We start from the raw sequence: 22,808 nt of genomic DNA, 5'->3' as shown, positions 1-22,808 counted from the left end.
GGAGAGAAATGCTAGTTGGAGTTTTGCACCCTCATGGGGTGCTTCGGGGGGCATAATAACAATTTGGAAAGAAGAGGTAGTTCAGTGTTTGGAAGAGTTGGTGGGCAAATTCTCAGTGTCTATCAAGTTAAAGGATTTGAAGGATGGGTTTGAATGGGTTCTGACAAATGTCTATGGGCCAAATTCTTATAGATATAGGAATTTGATGTGGGAGGAGCTTGAGGATATTAGGGGTCTTTGGGAAGGGCCATGGTGTATAGGGGGAGACTTCAATGTTGTTAGATTTGTGGACGAATCAAGTATGGGTAGACAAAGGACTACAACAAGCATGAGAAACTTTAATTCTTTTGTTGAGACCTTTGATTTGAGAGATATTCAGCTGGGACAATCCTGTTTTACTTGGTTAAATCTTCAAGCAAATCCTATTCTCTCTAAGCCTGACAAGTTTTTAGTCTCACATGATTGGGAAGAGCATTGGCTAGACTTATTTGGGAGAACTCTGCCTAGAATCACCTCTGACCATTGGCCCATTTGTTTGTTTCAAAGGTCCATTGATGGAGGCCCAACTCCGTTTAGATTTGAAAACATGTGGCTTACTCACCCAGACTTCAAAGAGAAGGTCAAGATTTGGTGGAATAGCCTACATTGGCCTATGATGTGGGAAGGCCAAAAGTTCCTAAAGAAACTCCAACTGTTGAAAAAGGAGATTTAAGAGTGGAGTAGAGAGAAGTTTGGAAGATTGGAGGAAAAGAAAACTGATTTGATTTCTCGAATTGAGGAAATTGATAGCAAAGAAGTTGAGGGCTCATTAGGAGAGGATGATAGAGAATTGAGATGGTCTTTGAAGGGGGAGCTAGGGGAGACCTTGTTGAGAGAAGAAATGAGATGGAAGCAAAAATCGAGGGAGAGGTGGATCAAAGAAGGTAATGGGAATACAGGATTTTTCCATGCCATTGCAAATGGAAGGAGAAAGAAGAGTTTAATTACTTCTTTAATGGTGGGGGGAAATGAATGTACTGATCAAAGTGAGACCATTAAGGCTTTTTCGAAGCATTTCAGGTCTATTTATAGAAGATCCTTGGATGAGAAATGGCTAGTTGAAGGTTTTGAGTGGGAGACTTTGGGGTAAGATCAGGTGCAATTTCTTGAAAGGAGGTTTGAAGAGGATGAGATTAAGGAGGCTGTCTTTGCTATGAACAGATCAAAAGCTCTAGGGCCCAATGGTTTCACGATGGTCTTCTACCAAGATTGTTGGGATATAATCAAAGGAGATCTTATCAAAGTATTCAATGAATTCTATAGAAGAGGGGTTATCGGTTCGGGTATGAACTCTACTTTCTTAGAACTGATCCCAAAGAAGAACAATGCTAACCGGCCTGGGGATTTTAGACCCATCAGCCTTGTCACTAGCATTTACAAGGTCATAGCAAAGGTGTTATCTTTGAGGATTAAGAAAGTGATCCCCCCCACTTGTTTCACAATCTCAAGGGGCTTTTGTTCAGGATAGGCAAATTATTGATCAAATTCTAATTGCAAATGAGTGTGTGGAGGCCCAAAAGAGGTTAAAGAGGAAAGGAGTGGCAATAAAATTGGATTTGGAAAAAGCTTATGGTCTTGTGGATTGGAACTTCTTATTGGACATTATGAGGAGGTCTGGCTTTGGAGAGTTGTGGTGTAAATGGATTAAGGGTTGATTACAAACTAGTCATTACTTAGTCATTGTCAATGGGATGGTGTATGATTTCTTTGAGGGCTTCCGTGGGCTTAGGCAAGGTGATCCCTCTCCCCTTTTTTATTTACCTTGATTGCTGAAGTGTTAAACAAATTGATTTCGAGAGCAAATGGATTGCATCTTTTTAGAGGTTGGACAGTTGGGAGAGATAATGTCATGATTATCTCATTTGCTGTTTGCATATGACATTTTGATCTTCTGTGATGGAGAGTGTAGGGAGGGGATTGATAACTTGATATCGGTGGTTAAGCTCTTTGAGAGGATGTCTAATTTGAGGATTAACTGGTCAAAGAGCTTACTTGTTGGAACTAACATTGAAGAGGAAGTGTTGAGGAGTATGACGGATTCTCTAGGTTGTGACTTGTGAGAAGGGTGAGTGGCCTATGAAATATTTAGGTTTACCCCTTGGTGATAACCCTAGATCCGTTAGATTTTGGTCTCCAGTGGTGGAAAAGGTTGAGAAGCGCCTAGCTAGGTGGAAAAGGAATTATATTTTGTTGGCTGGAGATTAACTCTTGTTAAGTTTACCCTTGCAAATCTTCTAGAGTATTACATGTCAGTCTTTAGGAAGCCACAAGGGATTGTGAAGGAAATTGAAAAATTGATGAGGGATTTTCTTTGGAAACCAGGGGAAAAAAGAAGGATCATTTGGTCAATTGGGGAGAGGTGGTGAAGTTGAAGGAAGAAGTGGGGTTGGGAATCAACAATATTAGGTTGAAGAATCAGGCTCTACTTAACAAATGGCTATGGAGGTTTCCTAATGAAAATGAGAAATTATGGCACAAAGTAGTGGCAAGCATTCATGGTATGTCAAGCGATGGATGGGATGTCGACTGTAGCCGTAAAGCTACCTTGTCTTCTCCCTGGAAGGCCATTTATGATTTTCTTCCTACCTTTCTAACTCATATCAAGTATGACTTGGCTTCCGGTCAAAAGATCAAATTTTGGGAGGATGTGTGGATCGGGAATATCCCTTTGGGTAAGAGATTCCCTTCTCTTTTTGATCTTTCTAGTTTCGAGGAAAGACCTATGTCTGATTTCCTAAGTCAACACTCTCTTCCCTCGGGGCTAAATTGGAACTTTGGCTTCAATAGGAACCTTAGGCTCCGTTTGGTTTGTGGGAAGATTTGGGTGGGATGGGATGGGAAAATGTAAAAGGGGACCAAAATGGCACTGTTCACCTTCCTCCTTCGTTCGAGACGAACAGAGGCGATGGCTACCCCCTTCATCTCCCACCTCTCCCACTCTCTTTCTCCTCTCTTCTTCTTCTCGTTTCAACCTCTCTGTTTCCTCGACCTACGCATCGACAGCCTATGCTTAAACTCAGGGGTCGAAAATTCTTCCACCTCATCTAACTTCAGTCTCGACAATGATGTCTGGCCTTCCCTCAAACTGTCAATGGCCGGCACCGGCGTGACCTGCGCATCCCCGTTGCCGGCCTCTGACACGATGCTCACTGCCCCAATACTCGAAGCCCGGTTGGCAGCCCTGTTCGCACTTATAAACAAGGCTCCATTTCTGCTGCTTTGATAATAGAATCAACTATTGGAAACAGAGACACCAATAGAAGAAGTTGCTTTCAGCGTTGACTTGCCGGAGAAGATGCATATGGGACTCTCAGTGTCGACTTCTTCTATCCGAACGGGTAAGTTGCTTTGGATTTTGGCCATTGCGAGGGATTTTTACTATTGTGTCGATTCCCCTATTGCTGGCGGTGGCATTGGTGCCGGACACCTACGCTAGTGCCATTGAATAGGACTGTGTTGCCGGATTTCTCTGTTAATGCGCGTGGGACCTTCGGCATGGTTGTTTTGCGGGAGGAGGGAGGGAGGAGGGAGGAGGGAGATGGAAACTTGAGTTTTCTCACCGGGGTCGCATTGTTTTGGTGCGATCCCGAATCCACGATTTTGGGGTCTCGCATCCCACTTTTTTCTCATCCCATTCCCCTCTTTCCCTCAAAACAAATATGAGAAAAGGGAATATTTTTGGAATATTCCCTTTTTCTCGTCCCCATCCCACAAACCAAACGGAACCTTAGAGAGTCTGAGCTTCCCAGTGTGTCTGATTTATTGAATCTGCTGAATTCAGTTTTCTTGGAAGAAGGGGGTTTGGATCCCTAATTTTGATGGGGTGTTTTCTTGTAAAACCTTCTTACACTCTTTGTTAGCCACCTCCTTTTTTCCTTCTTTCCCAGTCAAGGAAATTTGGTGTTCTCCCATTTAGGGGTGTCAATCAACCGGTTTTGGATTGGATCCAATCCGATCCAAACCTTATCAAATTGGATTTAGACGGTCCGTTATAATTATTGGATTGGGCCAATCCAAGTGGTCCATATTCTTATTGGTCTGAATTGGACCTAAACCAAATTTCCAATAATCCGATCACAAGGCCAAATTGTCAAACCCTTCTCCAATTTGAAACCAATAAAAACTGAAGCCAGCATAAAATCACTGTTATAAAAGTACTTTTACGGAATACTTATAAAAAAGTACTTTTACGGAAGCATTTTTATGAAAGCACTTTTACAAAAGCACTTTTATAAAAGTAAGTTTATGAAAAGTACTTTTATGAAAGCATGTTTACAAAAATACTTTTATGAAAGCACTTCTACAAAAGTACTTTTATGAAAGCAGTTTTATAAAAGCACTTTCACAAAAGTACTTTTACGAAAGCACTTTTATAAAAGTACTTTTACATGAAAGCACTTTTACAAAAGAACTTTTGTGGAAGTACTTTTATAAAAGCACTTTTACGGAAGTACTATAAAAGTACTTTTACAAAAGCACTTTTATGGAAGTACTTTTATAAAAGCACTTTTATGAAAGTACTTTTATAAAAACACTTTTACAAAAGCACTTATGAAAGAACTTTTATGAAAGAACTTTTACGAAAGCACTTTTACAAAAGCACTTTTACCAAAGTACTTTTATGAAAGCACTTTTACAAAAGTGCTTTTTCAATGACAAAACGATATATTTTTGTAATTTTTAGATTTTCTTCATTCTAATATATTTTTATAATTTTTTATATGTTATGTTTTTTTATATAACTTTTGACATTTCATTCGGTTTGGATTGGATCCAATCCAGTCCATTTACATTTTAATGGATTGGATTGGATTTGATTTGTATTGGATTTGGACTGGATTAGGTCCAGTCCATTTGTAAGTGGACTCACATTGGACTGGATTGGGTTGGACCAAATCCAGTCCAATTGACACCTCTGCTCCCCTTTCCCCTAAAGTCAGTGCTTTCTGTTGGGAAGTGTTTCATGGATGTATTAATACCTGTGACCTACTTCAAAGGAAAAGTCCAAACAGGTGTTTGTCTCCTAACTGGTGTGTCCTATGTAAGCTGAATGGTGAGATTGCTTCTCATCTTCTAATCTCTTGCCCTTTTATTAGCTTTATTTGGGATTGGTTTGCTTCCTTCTTTGGTTGCAGGTGGTCTTCTCCGAACAGATTGGATGGATTATTTAGCCCTATTGGCATTAGTTGCACTAAAAGGAGGGGTAAAAACATGTGGAGGTGTTATGCTAGAGCAGCAGTATTGTGGACTGTTTGGGAGGAAAGAAATGCAAGAATATTTGAAGAAAGAGAAAAAAGCAAGGAAGCATTGATTGAAACAATAACCTCCTCTTCAATAAGACAGAAGTTTATTGAGAATTGGTCTCCCCCAATAGACGGTTGGAAGAAGCTTAACTTTGATGGGAGTTGTGTGGGAATCCAGGCCCCTCGGGCATAGGAGGGGTTATTAGAAATGAAGATGAAAATATCATTGCTCTCTACTCCGGTCCAGCAGGACAGAGTGATGTGGTGAGATCAAATTCATGGATACAGTATTTAGGTTGGAAAAAGCAAAAGAACTGGGTATTAACAGGTTGGTTATTGAGGGAGACTCGAAAACAGTGATAAACTGGAGACAAAAGGGTGAAGGGGTGACCTGGCAGATGAGAAACGATCTCAGAAAATTTAAATGGCTCTCAAAGGATATGTCAATCCAAGTGAGATGGGTGATGAGAACTGCCAATAGTTTGGCGGATAGTTTTAGCTAAGCAAGGGGTTCAAAGAACACAGCTGTTTTGGGCAAAATTGTAATTTGGGTTGGGTCAGCTTTCTAAAGCTGGATTTTACAACTTCTTGTTGTATCTATTTTTCTTCTAATTATTGAAATCTTTTCTGTTGCTGATAAAAAACATCTGAATGTAGCCAATATTGCTCTCAAGTTCAGCACCTGTTCCACCGAAGCATCCAAGGAAATGTGTCATCGACATATTGTAAGTGGGAGATTCATGGCCATCTGACCCTACCTTAAATCCTTCAACCCAGCCCAACAAATGCTCCTATTCATAAGCAGGTTCAACACCTCCATAATCAATACAAACAGCAAAGGGGAGATTGTATCCCCTTGCCTCAACCCTCTACAAGCTTGAAAACTCCATCATAACTCAATTAGGAGTATTGAGAAAGAGACTAATGAAATGCACCCATACATCAGCTCCTCCACTTGTCCTCTAACCCCATCAACCTTCGCACCTCCTCCAAAAAAACTCCACTCACATGGGCATAAGCTTTTTCCATGTCTATTTTGCTCACTAGCCCTGGTCTCCCACTTCTTAACCTCGAATCAATGCATTCACTAGCCACAATATATTTTTTTGATCAATAATTCACTAGCCACCATAACCCCATCCAGAATTTGTCTTCCACAAACGCCATCTGAGTCCCCCCCACCTCATGGATTACTCTCTTCAGCCTTCTTGCCTTCACGATAATACCTAATAGCTTGTAAGGGCTATCAAACTAATTGGTCTGAAGTCTTTTATATTCAATGCTTCAATGTCCCACTCTTTTTCTGAATCAGAGATATAAAAGTTTCATTTGCTCTTCTTTCCAACTTTCTGGTTTCACTGAATTCCTTAACCATCTGCATAAAGTCTGCCTCCAAAAAGCTCCAACAGTGTTAAATAAAATTAAAATTGACACTGTCAGGCCCCGGTGCTTATCACCATCAGTCCTCTTCAGGCCTTTGTTAACTTCGACTGCCTCTATCTCCTTCTCCATCCATTGTTTTTTTTTTTGATAAGCAACATATCCTTCTCTTTCTCTAACCATCTTGCTGAATCTTCACTCATCTTCCTAGGTTCAATACCTCCCAGTGTGACCAAACACCAAGTCCTTCCTGAATAAAGCTTATTGTAAAAATCCACCACATTCTCTTGAATTTCACCCCAAGAATCAAGCACCTCTTCTCCCACCTGAATTCTTGTAATGAGGTTTCTCCTTCTTTGTTCAAAATTTCGATACGTATCAGCTGATACATATCGTATCGGTGGCTTCCTGATACACCTTACAGGAGGTGTTTTTGGGTGTGACCTTGTTTAGGGGGTAGGCAGGCCTTAAATCGACCCCTCTGAACCAGTTTAAAAAAAACTAAAAAAAATAAATAAATAAAAGCAAGCAACGGGCGTATCTGCCTGTATCAATATTTTGAACCTTGCTTCCACGTGCAAACACATAAAAGACTGCTGTGTTTTACCCTCTTTCAACCAAATCTCTCTTGATTTTTGCCTCCATCTCACTTCCTCTCTCATGATTATCCTCTCTAGCTCACTCTCCAAGCCCTCTTTTTCCAACTGAACCTCTCTCAAAAAGTTTCCTTCTTCCAACCTCTTCAACCTTGCTAGCTTCTCCAACACCTCCTTATTTACATTTTCCTCACTTACCTCCACCCTCATCCCCTGCAACTCCTCTTTAATAATCTGCAGCTTTCTTACTACCCTAAACCTAGCTGAACTTTTCATTTGTGTACCTCTTTTTTTCTCCTCGACCCAACCCCCAAACCCTAAGTTTGGTTGATGTAGTCCAACATTTTCAAACATGAATGGTTTGAGCCTTGAAATAGCACCCATTTTTTTAGTAAATTTGGTTTATGATCTGACATGCACAATGAAAAAGACTTTTGCACCATTTCCCTGCATGAGCCACCCAATCCCCAGAATACAAGAATCCATCAAGTTTTCTAAGTATTGCTGGACACCGTCTATTTTACTATGCAAATCTTCCACCACTTAAAGGGGTCTATTAGCTCACATCCACTAATAAACTCCTCAAACCTCCTCATTCCCACACTTATTCTCCTTTCCCTTTCCCCTTTCATTTTAATATTGAAATCTTCTTCCAAACACCCTGGCCCTCCCACCTTTGTTTCAACCTTTCCAACTCCTCCCCAAACCCCACTCTTTTCCCTTATTCATTCTAACCATACACATTTGTTAGACCCCAACTCCAGTCTCCATTTGCTTCTTGCAAACACACTGACATATAATGCACCAACCCCCTCCCCTAACTTCCTTAAGACTCTTGATCCCACAAGATGACCAAACCACCTGAAAACCCCGACGCTTACTGCTCGTGACGACCCTGCCACCACGTAAGGAGACTAATCACCTCTGACAGAAGTTCGCGGGCTGCTGAAGCCTGCGTTTGGTTCTACCCACTCTCCACTCTTCTCTCCCGAGATTTCATTTTTCATTCTTAAGTCAAAATTTTCCAGTTTTGTTTCCTATAACAGCACTGCCTTGAGTTTGTGTTTTCTTATTAAGTTTCTTATCAATGCCCTTCTTCTTCCTTCCCTCAATCCCCTTACATTCCACTCAGCAGCTTTATTCTAATCTCCTACCCTCAACTCCTGTAGAATCCTTGAGCTTCAATCCCTCACTCTTCATCTTCTAAATCATCCTCTTCTCTCCCTTCTTCGTCGCAACCCTTGTCCTTCTCAACTCTTTCCTTTTTTTTTCTCTTTTCTTTTCTTTTGTTTTTTTTTTTTTAAATTGTTCAAAAGCTATCCTAGCAAATCCTTCCCCTCTTCAAAAGAACAGATAGAGGGACCTTCCTACCACTACCTCCCTTTCCACCGATATATCAATTGCCACTTCCCATTTTGACTTACTTCAATATTCCCTTGTTTTTTTATCAGCATTTGATATTCCCTTCTCCCTCACTTCCATAGCTATCCCATCCTCTGTTACCTCCTCCATTGCCTCACTCCCTTCTTCTCTCCTCCCCCCCCCCCCCTTTTCTTCATCTCCTACCTTTCCTCCTCTCCTATTCTTTTTTCTCAACTTTGCCACAGTATCAGATGTGAGTGGGACAACAGATCTTACCTTTTCATTACAGGAATCAGCATTGATCTCCTTTTCGCATAGTTATCTCTCTTGATTTCTCCACTGCTCCAGTTCCCTCTCTGTCGTTTGAATCTCTGTAGCATTAGCAATTCATCCTATTTCTTGTTGTATTTGAGCCAATTGCTCCACTGTAGCATTAGCATTTCTCCTGCTCCCTTCCTACTTTGTCTTTTAGTTTTGTTTTTCCCAGATTTGGGTCGCTATCCTTGATATTCTTTTTTTTTATAATTGAAAATGATTTCATTAAACAAGAGGAATAAGCTTTTACAAGAATCCCTTAGAGAGGCACGAGATGCAGCCTCCCCTAACCGTTGCAAGAGATCAGAAAAAAAAATTACAATGCTGCCCAGAAAAAAATGGTCCCTAGTAGGCCCCTGTTTAGCAAGATGATCAGCCAAGGCATTTGCCTCTCTACCCACCCACTGATATCTACATGTTATGTGCCTTGTTAAACATTTAACTTTTTTTATGAGATCCCTATAACTCCAAACAACTGAGTCTGGATTTGACAGCCAGCCCACAATCACCTTAGAATCCCCTTCAATCAATAGGTTCTCCACTCCTAGTTGATTAGCAATCTGAATTCCCTGTACTGCAGCCAATATCTCAGACTATCCTTGATACTCTTCTTAGTTTTTTTTTTTTTTTTTATCAACAACAGAATAATTCATTAAATAGAGAAAAAGGTACAAATGGATGAGATAACCTCTGTTATCTCCTCCGAACAAGAGAAAGAAAACAGAAAAATTACAGGTGAGCCCAAAACAAAGTACCTCACCCCTGTTAACCCCTTGTTTTGCTAACCCATCGGTAAGGGAGTTTGCACATCTCTTAACCCAATTAACTATAACTTCGATGTCTTCCGTCAGTCACTTGAATTTTTTCTTTTCATTAGTGTACACCCACAACCCATTGTTGTCTCCCTTCAGCCATTCCACCACCAGCTTGGAGTCTCCTTCACTAATCAACTTCCTTGTATTTAGGTCCTTAACTCTCTGCACACCTTCTAAAGCTGCCAAAATCTCAACTCTAAGAGAACCACCAGCTTCAATAGGGCTTGAGAACAGGGTGATTATTATCCCTTTCTCATTACACACCTCCAATACCTGAGGGCCCTGGGTTGCCAAAACTGCTCCCATCAAAGTTCAATTTGCGAAAGCCACTTGGAGGGGGGGGGGACCAAACTGGGACTGTTACCTCCTTAATCGGGGCTGAGAAAGCAACTTCTCTCTAATTTTCGGACAAATCATCTATTGATACATTGTTGAATAGTTCCAAAGATTTGAGCCAATGCATTACCTTGAAACAAATCACCTCCTGAATAGATTCCTTGTTTCTCTCCTTCCCTGAGAATAGTAAAAAATTTCTTTCTTCCCAGATGGTCCATATAATAGCAGCCCTCACGCAACGCCACATTATTCTTCATCTTTTATTTGGCAATCTGAGGAAGGACGGAGCAAACAAGCTTTTTCACATCTTGTGGTGGGGCCCACCTGCAACCAAATAAAGAAGAACACCATATCCATAAACCTTTAATAAAGGAGCAGGAGATCAATAAATGATAGCAACTCTCACCATCAACCTTACAAAGAAGGCACCAATAGGGAGACAAACAACTCTTGTGTCTTTTTCTTTGGAGCAAGTCACAGGTATTGATTCTTTCCAAGTATGCTTCCCAGCAAAAACATCCAATCCTTAGAGGAATAGGTTTGCTTCATACCTCTTTAATAGGAAAAGATAAACCCCCACTAATTTCCGGTTGGGTTTAGGAATTGAAGAAAGATGAGCAAGTAAACAAACCATGAGGAGTGGGAGTCCAAATTCTTTTATCAGCTTGGGAGGTATCCAAAAAACACCCCATCCAAATTCTTACCTCTTTCGGACTTTGTTTAACAGGAATAGGTTTGCTTCATACCTCTTTAATAGGAAAAGATAGACCCCCACTAATTGCCGGTTGGGTTAAGGAATTGAAGAAAGATGAGCAAGTAAACAAACCATGAGGAGTGGGAGTCCAAATTCTTTTATCAGCTTGGGAGGTATCCAAAAACACCCCATCCAACTTCTTACCCCATCCTTTGGCCTGTTTTCCTTGTTGACACATGTTGGCCAACCATCCTTATTGTGGACTCCACTTAATTTAATCGACCGCTTGTCATCCTTTATACCCCGAACTTCTTTGCCTTCCTCCTCTCATCTATTCGGCTCTTCATTTGTCCTCTTCCCCACTTCCTCTCCCTTCATTTGTCCCCTGTCCTTCACTCTTTCCTGCAATGACCACCGTGCCCTTCTTCTTCTTGAAGGTAAGGATACTCCAGGGGCACAACGGGATTCCTACTACATCAATCCACAGTGCCCTTCTTTTTCTCTATCCTGTTAGTGCACCTGCCACTGGGTACCATTAACTGAGCCGAAGATCAATTTCCCTTTCTTTCATTGACTCTAAGTCCAGAATCCTCTCTGACTCCCAAAACTCTCTTTTCCCCATTCAAGTGTTGTCCACGTTTCTACCTTCTCCACTTCTAACTTCCAACCAACAAGTCTCCCTACTAAGCTCGCCTTCAACACCTTCATCCTCTCTTGCATCTTTCCTACCCTCCTCAAGTTCACTTGAAACGATCACATCTGTAAAAGGGACTAAAGTTAAAGAGTAAAAGCATATCTGAATTTTTGTGCTCAATCTATACAAAAAAACCTTGCATTGAGGAGTAATAAAGATAAAGAAGAGACAGAAAGATAATAAGAATGGGATGATTTTTTATGCTTCTGTACATCAAAATTTATAACTCTCCTTAGGATACAAACTAGGTAACAAATCTCCCTAAATAAAGGAAAAAATAAAACTGATTTCTAAAAATATTTGTACAACTCACAAATCTCTCAACTACCTAAAATAGCACATAATATAATACATAATTACCGAAATCTTCCAACACTCCCCCTCAAACTGGCATGAATATATCACTCATGGCAAGCTTGCTAACTAAGTTCTCATACTGCGCCCTAGGAAGCCCTTTGGTGAGAATGTCTGCTACTTGGCTCATGGTGGGTATGTAGGACATGCATATCACACCACTGTCTATCTTCTCCTTGATGAAATGTTTATCCACTTCTACATGCTTTGTTCTGTCATGTAGAACTGGATTATGAGCTATGGAAATAGCTGCCTTGTTATCACAATAGACTTTAATAGGTATTGGTTTAGGAACCTTCAACTCTTCTAGGAGCCTTTTGATCCATAACACTTCACAAAGCCACGTGCAACAGAGCGGAATTCTGCCTCTGCACTACTCCTTGCTACAACACTCTGTTTTATGCTCCTCCAGGTGACCAAATTCCCTCCTACCAAAGTGCAGTAACCTGAAGTAGATCTTCTATCATTTATATTACCTGCCCAATCTGCATCTGTGTAGGCTTCGACTTGGAGATGACCCCTATTTTTGAACAAGAGTCCTTTCCCTTGAGTTCCTTTCAGGTATCTCAAAATCCTGAAAACAGCTTCAAAGTGAGTAGGTCCAGGTGAATGCATAAACTGACTTACTACACTTACTGCAAAGGCTATGTCAGGTCTTGTGTGCGACAAATAGATTAGTCTTCCAACTAATCTTTGATAACGTTCTCGATCAACCACCTCATTTGCTGTTGTTGCTTTTAACTTCATATTTGGGTCCATTGGAGTTTCTGCAGCTTTACAACCTCTCATCCCTGTCTCCTTGAGCAAATCAAGAATGTATTTGCGTTGGTTGATAAAGATTCCCTCCTTGGACCTTGCAAACTCCATTCCGAGAAAATATTTAAGTTTTCCCAGGTCTTTAATGTCAAATTCAGCCTCAAGCTTATTCTTCAACTTGTTGATTTCAAATAAATCATCTCCAGTCATGATAATATCGTCTACATACACTATCAAAATAGCTATTTTACCTTTGGTGGAGTGCATGAAAAATAAAGTATGATCAGCTTGACTTTGTGAGAAGCTGTGCCGCCCTTACTACATCCCCAAATCGTTCAAACCAAGCTCTTGGTGATTGCTTTAGCCCATATAGGGATTTTTTTAACCTGCAAACTTTGCCTCTTCCAAGACTTTCTTCAAATCTTGGTGGTAGGTCCATATATACTTCTTTCTTTAGGTCTCCATTCAATAAGGCATTCTTGACATCGAACTGACAAAGTGGCTAGTTAAAATTAACTGCAAGAGAAAGAAGTATTCTGATAGAGTTAATTTTAGCAACGGGAGCAAAAGTCTCTTGGTAGTCTATACCATGAGTTTGGGTAAATCCTTTTGCTACGAGTCTTGCTTTATATCTCTCCACACTTCCGTCAGCCTTGCACTTCACTGTAAACACCCATTTGCACCTAACTGTCTTCTTGTCATGGGGTAGATCAGTAATACTCCACGTGTTACTTTTCCTAAGAGCATTCATCTCTTCCATCACAGCTAACCTCCACTTCGGATCATCTAATGCTTGCTGAACAGTTCTTGGCACATACAGATTAGAAATCCTAGACACAAATGCTTTATGAGTATGTGATAATTTCTCATATGACAAGTATTTTGCAATAGGATGTTTTGTGCAAGTTCGGGTACCTTTTCTTAATGCAATTGGAATGTCAAGATCTAAAGAGGACAGATTAGGCAAAGACGGAATAGGAGTAAAAGAAGGATTACTCTGGAACAGTAGTACTTTTGTGAAACCTCTTCTTGGTATAAAACTGAAGCTCAGGATGAGGATTGTGATCCGTTTGAAGTACTTCTCCCCCTGTCTCTGATAACGTAGTATCTGGCAAATTTAGATTAAGAGTACTATCACTAGGTTCCATTCTTTCAACAATTGTTTCCGAAACTTGCTTATCAGAATTAATCAAAGGTATAAATTCTTCTAGAATAGGTAAAGTTTCCCAAAAATTATCTTCCTTACTTGTGTTCTCCCCCTGAAGAGAATTTTTTTGAAAGAAAGGTTGGTCCTCAACAAAGTGTACATTCATACTCTCAAAAAATTTCTTTGTAACTAGATTAAAGCATTTGTACCCTTTTTTATTAGATGCATAACCAAGAAACACATTTTTCAGCTTTTGGATCCAGTTTTGATCGAAAAACATTTGGTATATACACATAACAGACACAACCAAACACTTTTAAAGGAAGATCCGTGGTTATTCGAGATGTGGGAAAACAAATTTTCAGATTCTGTAAAGGAATTTCATATTTTAAAACTCGAGATGGCATTCTATTTATTAGGTAACATGCAGTTAGGAGAGCATTTCCCTAGAGATATTTAGGTACATTCATAGAAAACATGATGGCTCTAGCTACCTCAAGAAGGTGCCTATTTTTTCTTTCAGCAATCCCATTCTGTTGTGGTGTGTCACGACAAGTTGATTGATGAATAATACCTTTTTCGGTCAGAAATGCTCCTAAGTATTTGTTAAAGTATTCAGTTCCATTATCTGATCTTAGAATACCAATTTTGGTTTGAAATTGATTTTCAATCATTAGGAAAAATTCTTTAGATCTTTGTTCAACCTCTGATTTCCTTTCCAACAAGTAAGCCCAACATACCCTTGTATGGTCATCAATAAAAGTCACAAACCACTTTTTTCCAGAAAGTGTGTTAACCTTAGATGGGCCCCAAACATCACTATGTAACAAATAAAATGGTTTTGAAGCAAAATAAGGTTTTATTGGAAATAAAACACGATGATCTTTAGCCAAATGACAAGCCTCACAATGAAGTTTTGACCAATCAATTCCTTTAAACAATTTAGGAAACAAATGTTTGAGATATGGAAAACTAGGATGCCCTAATCTTCTATGCCATAATATAACTTGATCACAGACAGAGATTGAACTCGTACTACTTAAACCATGAACTTTTTTATTACCAATAGTGGTTTCATCAAAGTAGCACAAGTGGAAGGAAGAAAAAGAATGGAGCAGTTAGTATCTTTAGACAATCTGCTGACAGAAAGAAGATTGTAGGCAAGTTTTGGAACATGTAAAACAGATTTCAGAGTAATTTTTTTCTGAAATTTTAATGTTTCCTTTGCCTGCAATAGATGAAATACTACCATCAGCTATTCTCACTTTTTCAATACCAGAACAAGGATAATAGGAACTAAATAAATTAGAGCAGCTTGTCATATGATCGGAGGCCCCTGAATCTATGATCCAAGGACCGGATTTTCCTAGAATTGAGAGTGCCAAAGAATTGCCACCTGTTTGTGCCATAGACCCGATAGGAGTATTAGGTGACGAATAGGATTTTAGTAGTTTAAGAAGGTGATCTATTTGCTCTTTACTGAATGGAGATGATTCAACATCGTTTGCTGTAGGTATATTCTGTTCACCGGGTTTGTTCACCCTGCCATTGGATGGTCTCCCGTGCAGTTTGTAGCAATTCTCTCGGGTATGGCGAGGTTTCCCACAGTAATCACAACGCAAGTTATTCTTGTCTCCAACCCGTTGATTTTGGGATGACCTTCGACTAACTTGGGCCTCGGAAATAATCAAGACTGACACTTCCACAGGTCCGGTTGTACTTGCAGCCTTCTTTCCAAGCATCACTTGTCTCTGGCTTTCTTCTCTACGTACTTCTGTAAATACCTCACCGATTGGGGGCAGAGGGTTTCCTCCAATAATTCGGCCACAAACCTCATCGAATTCAACGTTTAAACCTGCAAGAAACTTGAAGACTGGGCCAACATTCACCATCTTCTTGTAATAATTGCAGTCATCGGGTGACTTCCACTCGTAATCGTTGAATAAGTCCAGGTCCTGCCAAATTCTCTTAAGATAATTAAAATACTTAAGTCACAGAGTTCTCACCTTGGCGAATATCTCCGAGTTGTAGAGTTAACTCGTACACTTGGGATTGATTCCCTAAATCAGAGTACATCTGTGAGACATTGTCCCATAATTCCTTGGCTGTAGAATAGCAGAGATAATTTGCCCCTATCTCTTCAGTCATGGAGTTAACCAACCATGTCATCACCATGGAATTTTCAGCATCCCAAACAGAATAGGCTGGATCCTTCACATCAGGCTTCTTCGTGTCTCCTGTGATATAGCCAATTTTCCCTCTCCCTCTGATATTCATGCGAACAGATTGTGACCACCGGAGAAAGTTGTCACCATTTAGTCGGATTGTAGTGATCTGAATAGGGTGATTTTCAGGCAGATTCCTGACAATTTGGGGCTCAGGCTGAAAAGGCTGAGGAGGCTGAGAACTAGACGTGACTTCGGACATTTTTTAGGGACAGAAACGCAGAAACAAACCCTAGGTCTTTTCTGCTCTGATACCATAAAGAAGAGGCAGAAAGATAATAAGAATGAGATGATTTTTTATGCTTCTATACATCAAAATTTATAGCTCTCTCTAGGATACAAACTAGGTAGCAGATCTCCCTAAATAAAGGAAAAAATAAAACTGATTTCTAAAAATATTTGTACAGCTCACAAATCTCTCAACTACCTAAAATAGTACATAATATAATACATAATTACCGAAATCTTCCAACAAAAGATAATTCTGTCCAATTTAAAATTGGAGTCACAACATTGTAAAACCCTCTAAGCTCAACCAAAATAGAAGCCCAGAAGTATAGTGACCTGAAAAGTTTGGATATAATTAGTTGAGCATCTCTTGTTTTTAAAACATGTGCTGATTTTACTGATAAAAGGAATACATGTGCTGATTTTTCTCCTTCCTGAAGGTCCAGCAAATCACAAACAGTAATTTTTTCTGTATGTCTATCTTAGTTTTGAAGCAATTTGAAGTTCTTATTGGTTAGTTTCCTGTTTGAATTTGGAGTCTGTTATGGGTGACCCAAAACCCAACCCCAGCTGGAGAAAGGTATGTTTTATATGGTGTGGAAACCTTGGCAATTTATAGTTGAATTTCTGCTGTGTTGGATTAAATCATGCATGTAACCCACACTTTTTTTATTTATTTAGATTTATTCATTCCTTATGGATGACAACTTGCGCCTACCTTATTGTTAATAGACGGCAAATGTCTAGTTAGTAGTAAAAAGAAATTAAACTAAAAGGCACATATGCCCATTTTTGCTATGTTTTATGCATTTTCTTTTGTTTCTTTCTTATGCATTTCTTGGACTGCTTATTAGTTTATGGTCATCTTATTCATCACTTCCTGTGTTACTTGTAGGCACGACAAGTCCATCCAGATAAAAATCCAAATGATCCTCTTGCAGCCCAAAATTTTCAGGTTAGTCTTGCAGTTAATTATATTATGGGTCTCTGCATCTCCCTATTATGCTTTTGTTAAATATTTGTATAACATTTCTTTGAGACAATTTTGTTTTCCCTACTACAGTTTCCCTTTATTAGGGAAATGCTATTGAGGTGAATGCTAGGAACAGTTGGCATATGAACAATATTGACTATGTATTGGGCCAACAATGTGTACTAACTGAGGAGGTTTTACTCATCTTGCCAAAGAAAAAACAGAAAAAAATAAAGAGGGAATGCAGTTTTTGTTGGAAAAGTTTTGAACCAACTTCTCTTTACAATTTAGTCGTGTCATATGTAAGGTGGTAGATTTGCCTGTCCTTTTGTTTCTTGGTTGACTTGCTAGAAATTGAAATATTGAGTATTATTCTTATAATTGGCTGTTAAAATACTAAGCATTTGTGGATGTTTTTCAGGTTTTGGGTGAAGCTTACCAAGTATTAAGTGATCCAGCACAACGGCAAGCTTATGATGCTCATGGGAAATCAGGAATTTCAACGCAAGTTTCCAGTTTCCATGCATATTGTTCTATAAAATAATCTACATAAATTGATGTTGCCGTTACATTACTAGAACTCCATTTAATTAAGTTTTAGTTTAACATTTCATCTTATCATGCCATTTGTACATTTCATTTTCCAGTGAAGGGATCATTGATCCAGCAGCAATCTTTGCTATGCTCTTTGGGAGTGAGCTATTTGAGGAGTACATAGGCCAACTTGCAATGGCATCAATGGCTTCACTTGACATATTCACTGAAGGGGAAGAATTCGATGCCAAAAAGCTGCAGGAGAAAATGAGGGTATTTTTTTTTTGTCCTCTTTCTATTAGGTTCTTCAAAACACTTTTCTTCATTCCTTTTACACATGCATGATGTTTTTAATTATATTACTATCGTTTCTCTTTAAAGGCATAGTAAGGGAAAATGTTCCTGGAATGAAACGAGTCTTAAAATCAGTGGAGATGGTGATTGTGTGGTTCGACATGATCTTCCCCCTTCTTTTAGGTATGGAAATAAATGCTGATATGAAAATGCTAGCTACATCTATAGGAGGATTTCATCTACGAGGCTACAACCAAATAAAAAGAGAAACCATCTCCAAGTACTAGAAGCATAAGAACATGTGATTAGTGAATGGCATGTTGTTTCCTCACTTGTATTACAAAGAACATACCAATGTGGAGACAAATGCCAATCATGTCTTCTGTTTTTATAGATTTGTAACAAGTGTTGATTTTTTTAAGGAGAATTTCCCAATGTAAAGCTCTAATCGTAAGAGGCACTAGTTTACCCTAGATTTCTATGACTGAAAAAGACTGGGATGGTGGAGAATGGGTTATAAATCTAAGATTGACAGTGAAATTTTTTTAGCAGATCCCAAACTTAAGGTTTAATCTAGATAAGAGTTATCGAGTGGGGATTAATGTTGGAGGTTAGGAACCTTGCCTCCTTTGCAAAAGATTCCGTTGTCACTTATTGTTCAATGAATTATTGAGTTCTTCCTCTTGGAGCCAGCTCTAAAGAAAATAACTTTTGGAACCCCATTTTAGAAGGATTCTCAGAGAGATAGGCTATTTGGAAGAGGACTTACATTTCCTTGGGTTGTAGGATAACCTTGATCATGCCAACCTTAGCTAACCTCCTTATCTACTTTTTGTTTGTTTTTAAGATCCCGTAGTTGATGGCTAAGAAGATTGAAAAGGTAATTTGAGACTTTTTGTGGGAACCTGGTGAGGGCAGAAGGGATCATTTGGTAAAATGGGAAGTGGTGTAAGGAGTGTTAAGAATTAGGAAATATAGAAAGTAAGAACATTACTTTGTTAGAAAAATGGTTATGGAGTTTGCCTTTAGCAAGGAAATGTTATGACATAAAGTAGTGTGGTAAGTGTTCATGGGTTGGCGGATAACAGTTAGGATATTGGTTTATTTGATAGGACAGCAAGGGCTTCTCCTTGTAAGGAGATTAAGCATGATTTTATCAAGTACAATGCTTGTTCTGGTAACAACATTAGATTTTGGAAACATGTTTTGGTGGTGGATTCACCCTTAAAGGGTCTATTTCCTTCTTTGTTGTCCCCTCATCTTCAACTAAAGGTTTTGATTGGGACTCGGGTTTTAGAAGGGGTGTCCAAGATTCAGATCTTTCCAGTTTAAACTATTTACTTCAAATCTTTGGTCCAGTATTCTTGGACCCTGTTAAGATTTATGGTTGTATTTGGACACCTAAATCCCTTGGTCTCTTTCACTTGTGCTTCTTTTTTTTAGGACTTTGAATCCTCTTTCTTTCATCTCTGCAGCCTTTTCCTGTGAAAGAGGTTTGGAGCCAACCTATATCCCTCCTAATAGGGAGATGTTGCAGATAACGGGGAAGGTAACGAGTGATGAAAAAGCTAAAGGGATGGACAAAGAAAGAGTGTGGACTTTGATTTTGATTGGAAAGCTGGGGATGGAGCTAGGTAGGAGAAGAGTCGTAACCAACCCGGGACAAACTAATTCAGAGAACCAAAAGGCAGAGGACGTGTGGAAAACTAGAGGTTACAGTAATGGACAGCTTGTTCATGTAACGAAGGTTTTTCATCGTCTTAGGGAAGGATTGGTTGGGAATGGTCCATGTGACAGATTTAAGAGAATTTACAAAAAGGAAAGGACACGAGGCAAACTCTAGATCAGAAATGTCCGATCAAAAGCAATGCTGCAAATGATTTAGAAGCTGATGCAGGCAGTAAACTCAAGGCACACAGTAGAGACCAGAAGAATAAAAACAAAAGGAGAAGTTTCAAAGACTCGGGACAGAAATAGAGAGAGAGAAAGAGTAGAACAGATTCGAAAGGACCAAGAAGTCAAGGAATTAGTACAAAATGGGAAAGTCTCTCAGTTTAGTTTTTTGGGGAGGGGAAGGCTTCGCAAAAATAGCATTTGAGAAGTTTGAAAAAAAAAAAGAAAACAGAAGAGAAAAAGAAAAAAGGAAGAATACTTAGAAAAAATCAAGGGATGGGACGAGGAAGGGGGAGAAGAGGAGGGACTGGAGTGATCTTGGGGTTGGTGGGAAGACATGGAGAGGGGGAGGAAGATGAGGTTTTGTAGTTGGATTGTGAGGGGTATGAGAGAAGGAAGGAGGGAGAATGGGTGGAGCATTGAATATTTGATAGCAGCAGGAATGAGCAATTTGTTGAAGTCTCCAAAGCCGATTTGTTTGAAAATTTTTGGAATTGTCTTGATTTATAGCCTTGTAATGCAGAATCCTTTTCATCTTTAAATCTTTGAGAATGTATTTGGTGTGTCATCTAGACAATCACAAGGGTGTTAGAATGTAATCTTTTTCTTTAATGAATTTTTTATTGATTCTTCAAAAAATATCCCTCCTAAAATAGGTGCATTTTGTTGGGAAGTTGGCCATGAGAGAGTGGATATCCTTCGCTTGCTTCATATTAGGAGGCCTTATTGTTGTTTGTTTTTTTTTTTGGATCAATAACAGAATTGCTTTAGAATTATGAAAATAATTACAAGATTGGTAGAGGTAAGCTTTCTTAATTCTCCATAGACAAAATTGCTATTACAATTGAACCCAAAACAATTGATTCCTTCCCACCCCTTGTTTTGCTAAGACATTAGAAAAACCATTTGCTGTCCTTTAAACCCAACTGAATTGCATGTCCATATCTTGAGTCAGCCACTTGAATCTCTTTTTTTGATTGTTGAAAATCCAGAAACCCTCTTCTTTCTTCTGCAACCACTCCACTATTGACTTTGCATCACCTTCTATAATCAGCTTTCATACATTCAATTTCTTTGCCTTTTGCAATCCTACCATGACAGCCATAACTCTTAAGGTATGTTTGGTTTGAAGGAAAAAGTAGGGAAAGGTAGAGAAACCTTTACAGACCTTGTATAGGTTTCCCTACTTTTCCCTTCCTTTCCCTACCTTTTCCTTCAAACCAAACATAGCCTTAAGGAATCAATCACCTACTCCAATTGGGCCTGAATATAGTCCAATGGTTCTGCCTTCACTATTCCTAAACATCTCTGCAATACTAGAGGGATTCAGGTTTCCTACACTACTCCCATCAAAATTCAACTTGGTGTAGTCAATCGTTGGAGGAGACCAAGTAGGGCATATATTGGATTTATGACAATCAAAGCTAGCCACTTCCATTTGTTCATGATATCACCTGTCGAGAAGACAGCAAACATCTCCATAGATTTTACCCAATGAACAACTCTCACCATAATGGTTTCAATGACAACTTCTCTTCTTTCCTTCTCTGAAAATAGTCTTGCATTTCTTTCTTCCCATATAGTCCAGCACTCGGCTGCTCTTACACATCTCCATAACACTTGTCCCCTTTTCTTTGGCCACCTCATGAAAGTAGAAGCAAACAAGCTTTGTACATTAGTTGAGGGAGACCACCTACATCCAAACAATTTAAAAAATCACTCCCAAATAAAAACTATAGAAGTGCAGGAGCCAAGAGATTAATAAATGAAAGGAAGTTTCTCCATTAGCCTTACACATAATACACTAGTGTGGGGATAAGCACCAAATTGTTCTTTTCTTTTGGAGTAAATTGCAAGTATTAGTTCTTTCCAGGAAGACTTCTGAACAAAAGCCTACAACTCTTGGAGGGATAGGATTACCCTCAACCTCCTTCACAAAAAATGGTAGCCCCCAATGAGTCAAAAGTTTGAATAAGGGCCTTAAAAGAAAGAAGCATAGGAAAAGACACCATAGGAGGATAGGGACCAAATACGACTGCCAGGTTTCGAGCAATCCAAGTACTCCTCATTAAGGATATGAAGCAAGTCCAAAACATCATCAGTTTCTGAATCCCTCACACCCCTCCTCAAACCCAAATCCCAATCAAAACCATTTCTTAAGCTTGAAGGTCAAGGAACCGAGAAAGAGAACACGAGTATCTTTATATCTTGATAGGGCAAAAAGAAAGGGGAACTTATCTTTCAAAAATTCCCAAAATTTTATAAGGTTACCAGAACAAAGGTCATACCTAAAGTTCCATCTAGTTGATTGGGAAAGAGTTTGTGGACCCATGAAGGCAAGAGGGCTGAGCATTAGAAATTTGAAGAACTTTAACAGGGCGCTAAACCTTCGCCTTGGAGGAACAGGAACATGCCAGAAGGTTATGGATAATTGATGTTCCACGCTTGAAACAACTTGGAGTTACGGAGGAAAGGAAATTTCAGAAGACTGAGGTTCGAAGAAGACCTACCTCTAAGGATTGAAGAAAAGCATTTTCTGTTTGAAAGTTTCAGGATGAAGGGGAAAAAAGCATTAAAGATCAGGGAAGTCAACATGGCGATGGTGTTTCTGATAGGAGCAGAAGCTATGGGGTGGTTTCAGACTTTCATGGAGGATGCTATTCAGGTGCATAGGAAGCTTGTATGCAAAGAACCATTTGATTTTGCTGGTAGGAGGTATGTAGTAAAAAGAAGGGAGAATGTTAAAGGAAGATACGTGGTGCTTATGGAGTTTTTTGGGGAAGGAAAAAAGCAGATGGTATGCTTCCCTGAAGGAAAGAATTGGATTGGCTGGAAAGAAGTCACAAAAATCTTGAAGGGAAGGCAAGAGGGCTGGGCATTAGAAATTTGAAGAACTTTAACAGGGCACTAAACCTTCGCCTTGGAGGAAC

At 39.4% G+C, this 22,808-nt stretch overlaps 1 protein-coding gene across 2 annotated transcripts in view; it reads left to right on the top strand.

The window, feature by feature from the left end:
* The window catches only part of LOC104606928 (DNAJ heat shock N-terminal domain-containing protein), a 50,551-nt gene that overhangs the window by 5,057 nt on the left and 22,686 nt on the right, over positions 1–22,808 (top strand). For both annotated transcript variants that reach the window (XM_010272370.3, XM_010272371.3), the window contains exons 3-5: positions 17,080–17,139; positions 17,579–17,661; positions 17,805–17,964. In XM_010272370.3, coding sequence (XP_010270672.1) covers positions 17,080–17,139; positions 17,579–17,661; positions 17,805–17,964 — 303 coding nt within the window. The remainder of the gene's footprint in view (positions 1–17,079; positions 17,140–17,578; positions 17,662–17,804; positions 17,965–22,808) is intronic.

This window comes from Nelumbo nucifera, chromosome 6, assembly GCF_055504915.1.
Source record: "Nelumbo nucifera cultivar China Antique chromosome 6, China Antique-T2T, whole genome shotgun sequence".
In the NCBI taxonomy this organism is placed as follows: domain Eukaryota; kingdom Viridiplantae; phylum Streptophyta; class Magnoliopsida; order Proteales; family Nelumbonaceae; genus Nelumbo; species Nelumbo nucifera.
Note: the sequence above shows the minus strand (reverse complement) of the source record. Positions and strands in the feature narration are given on the sequence as shown.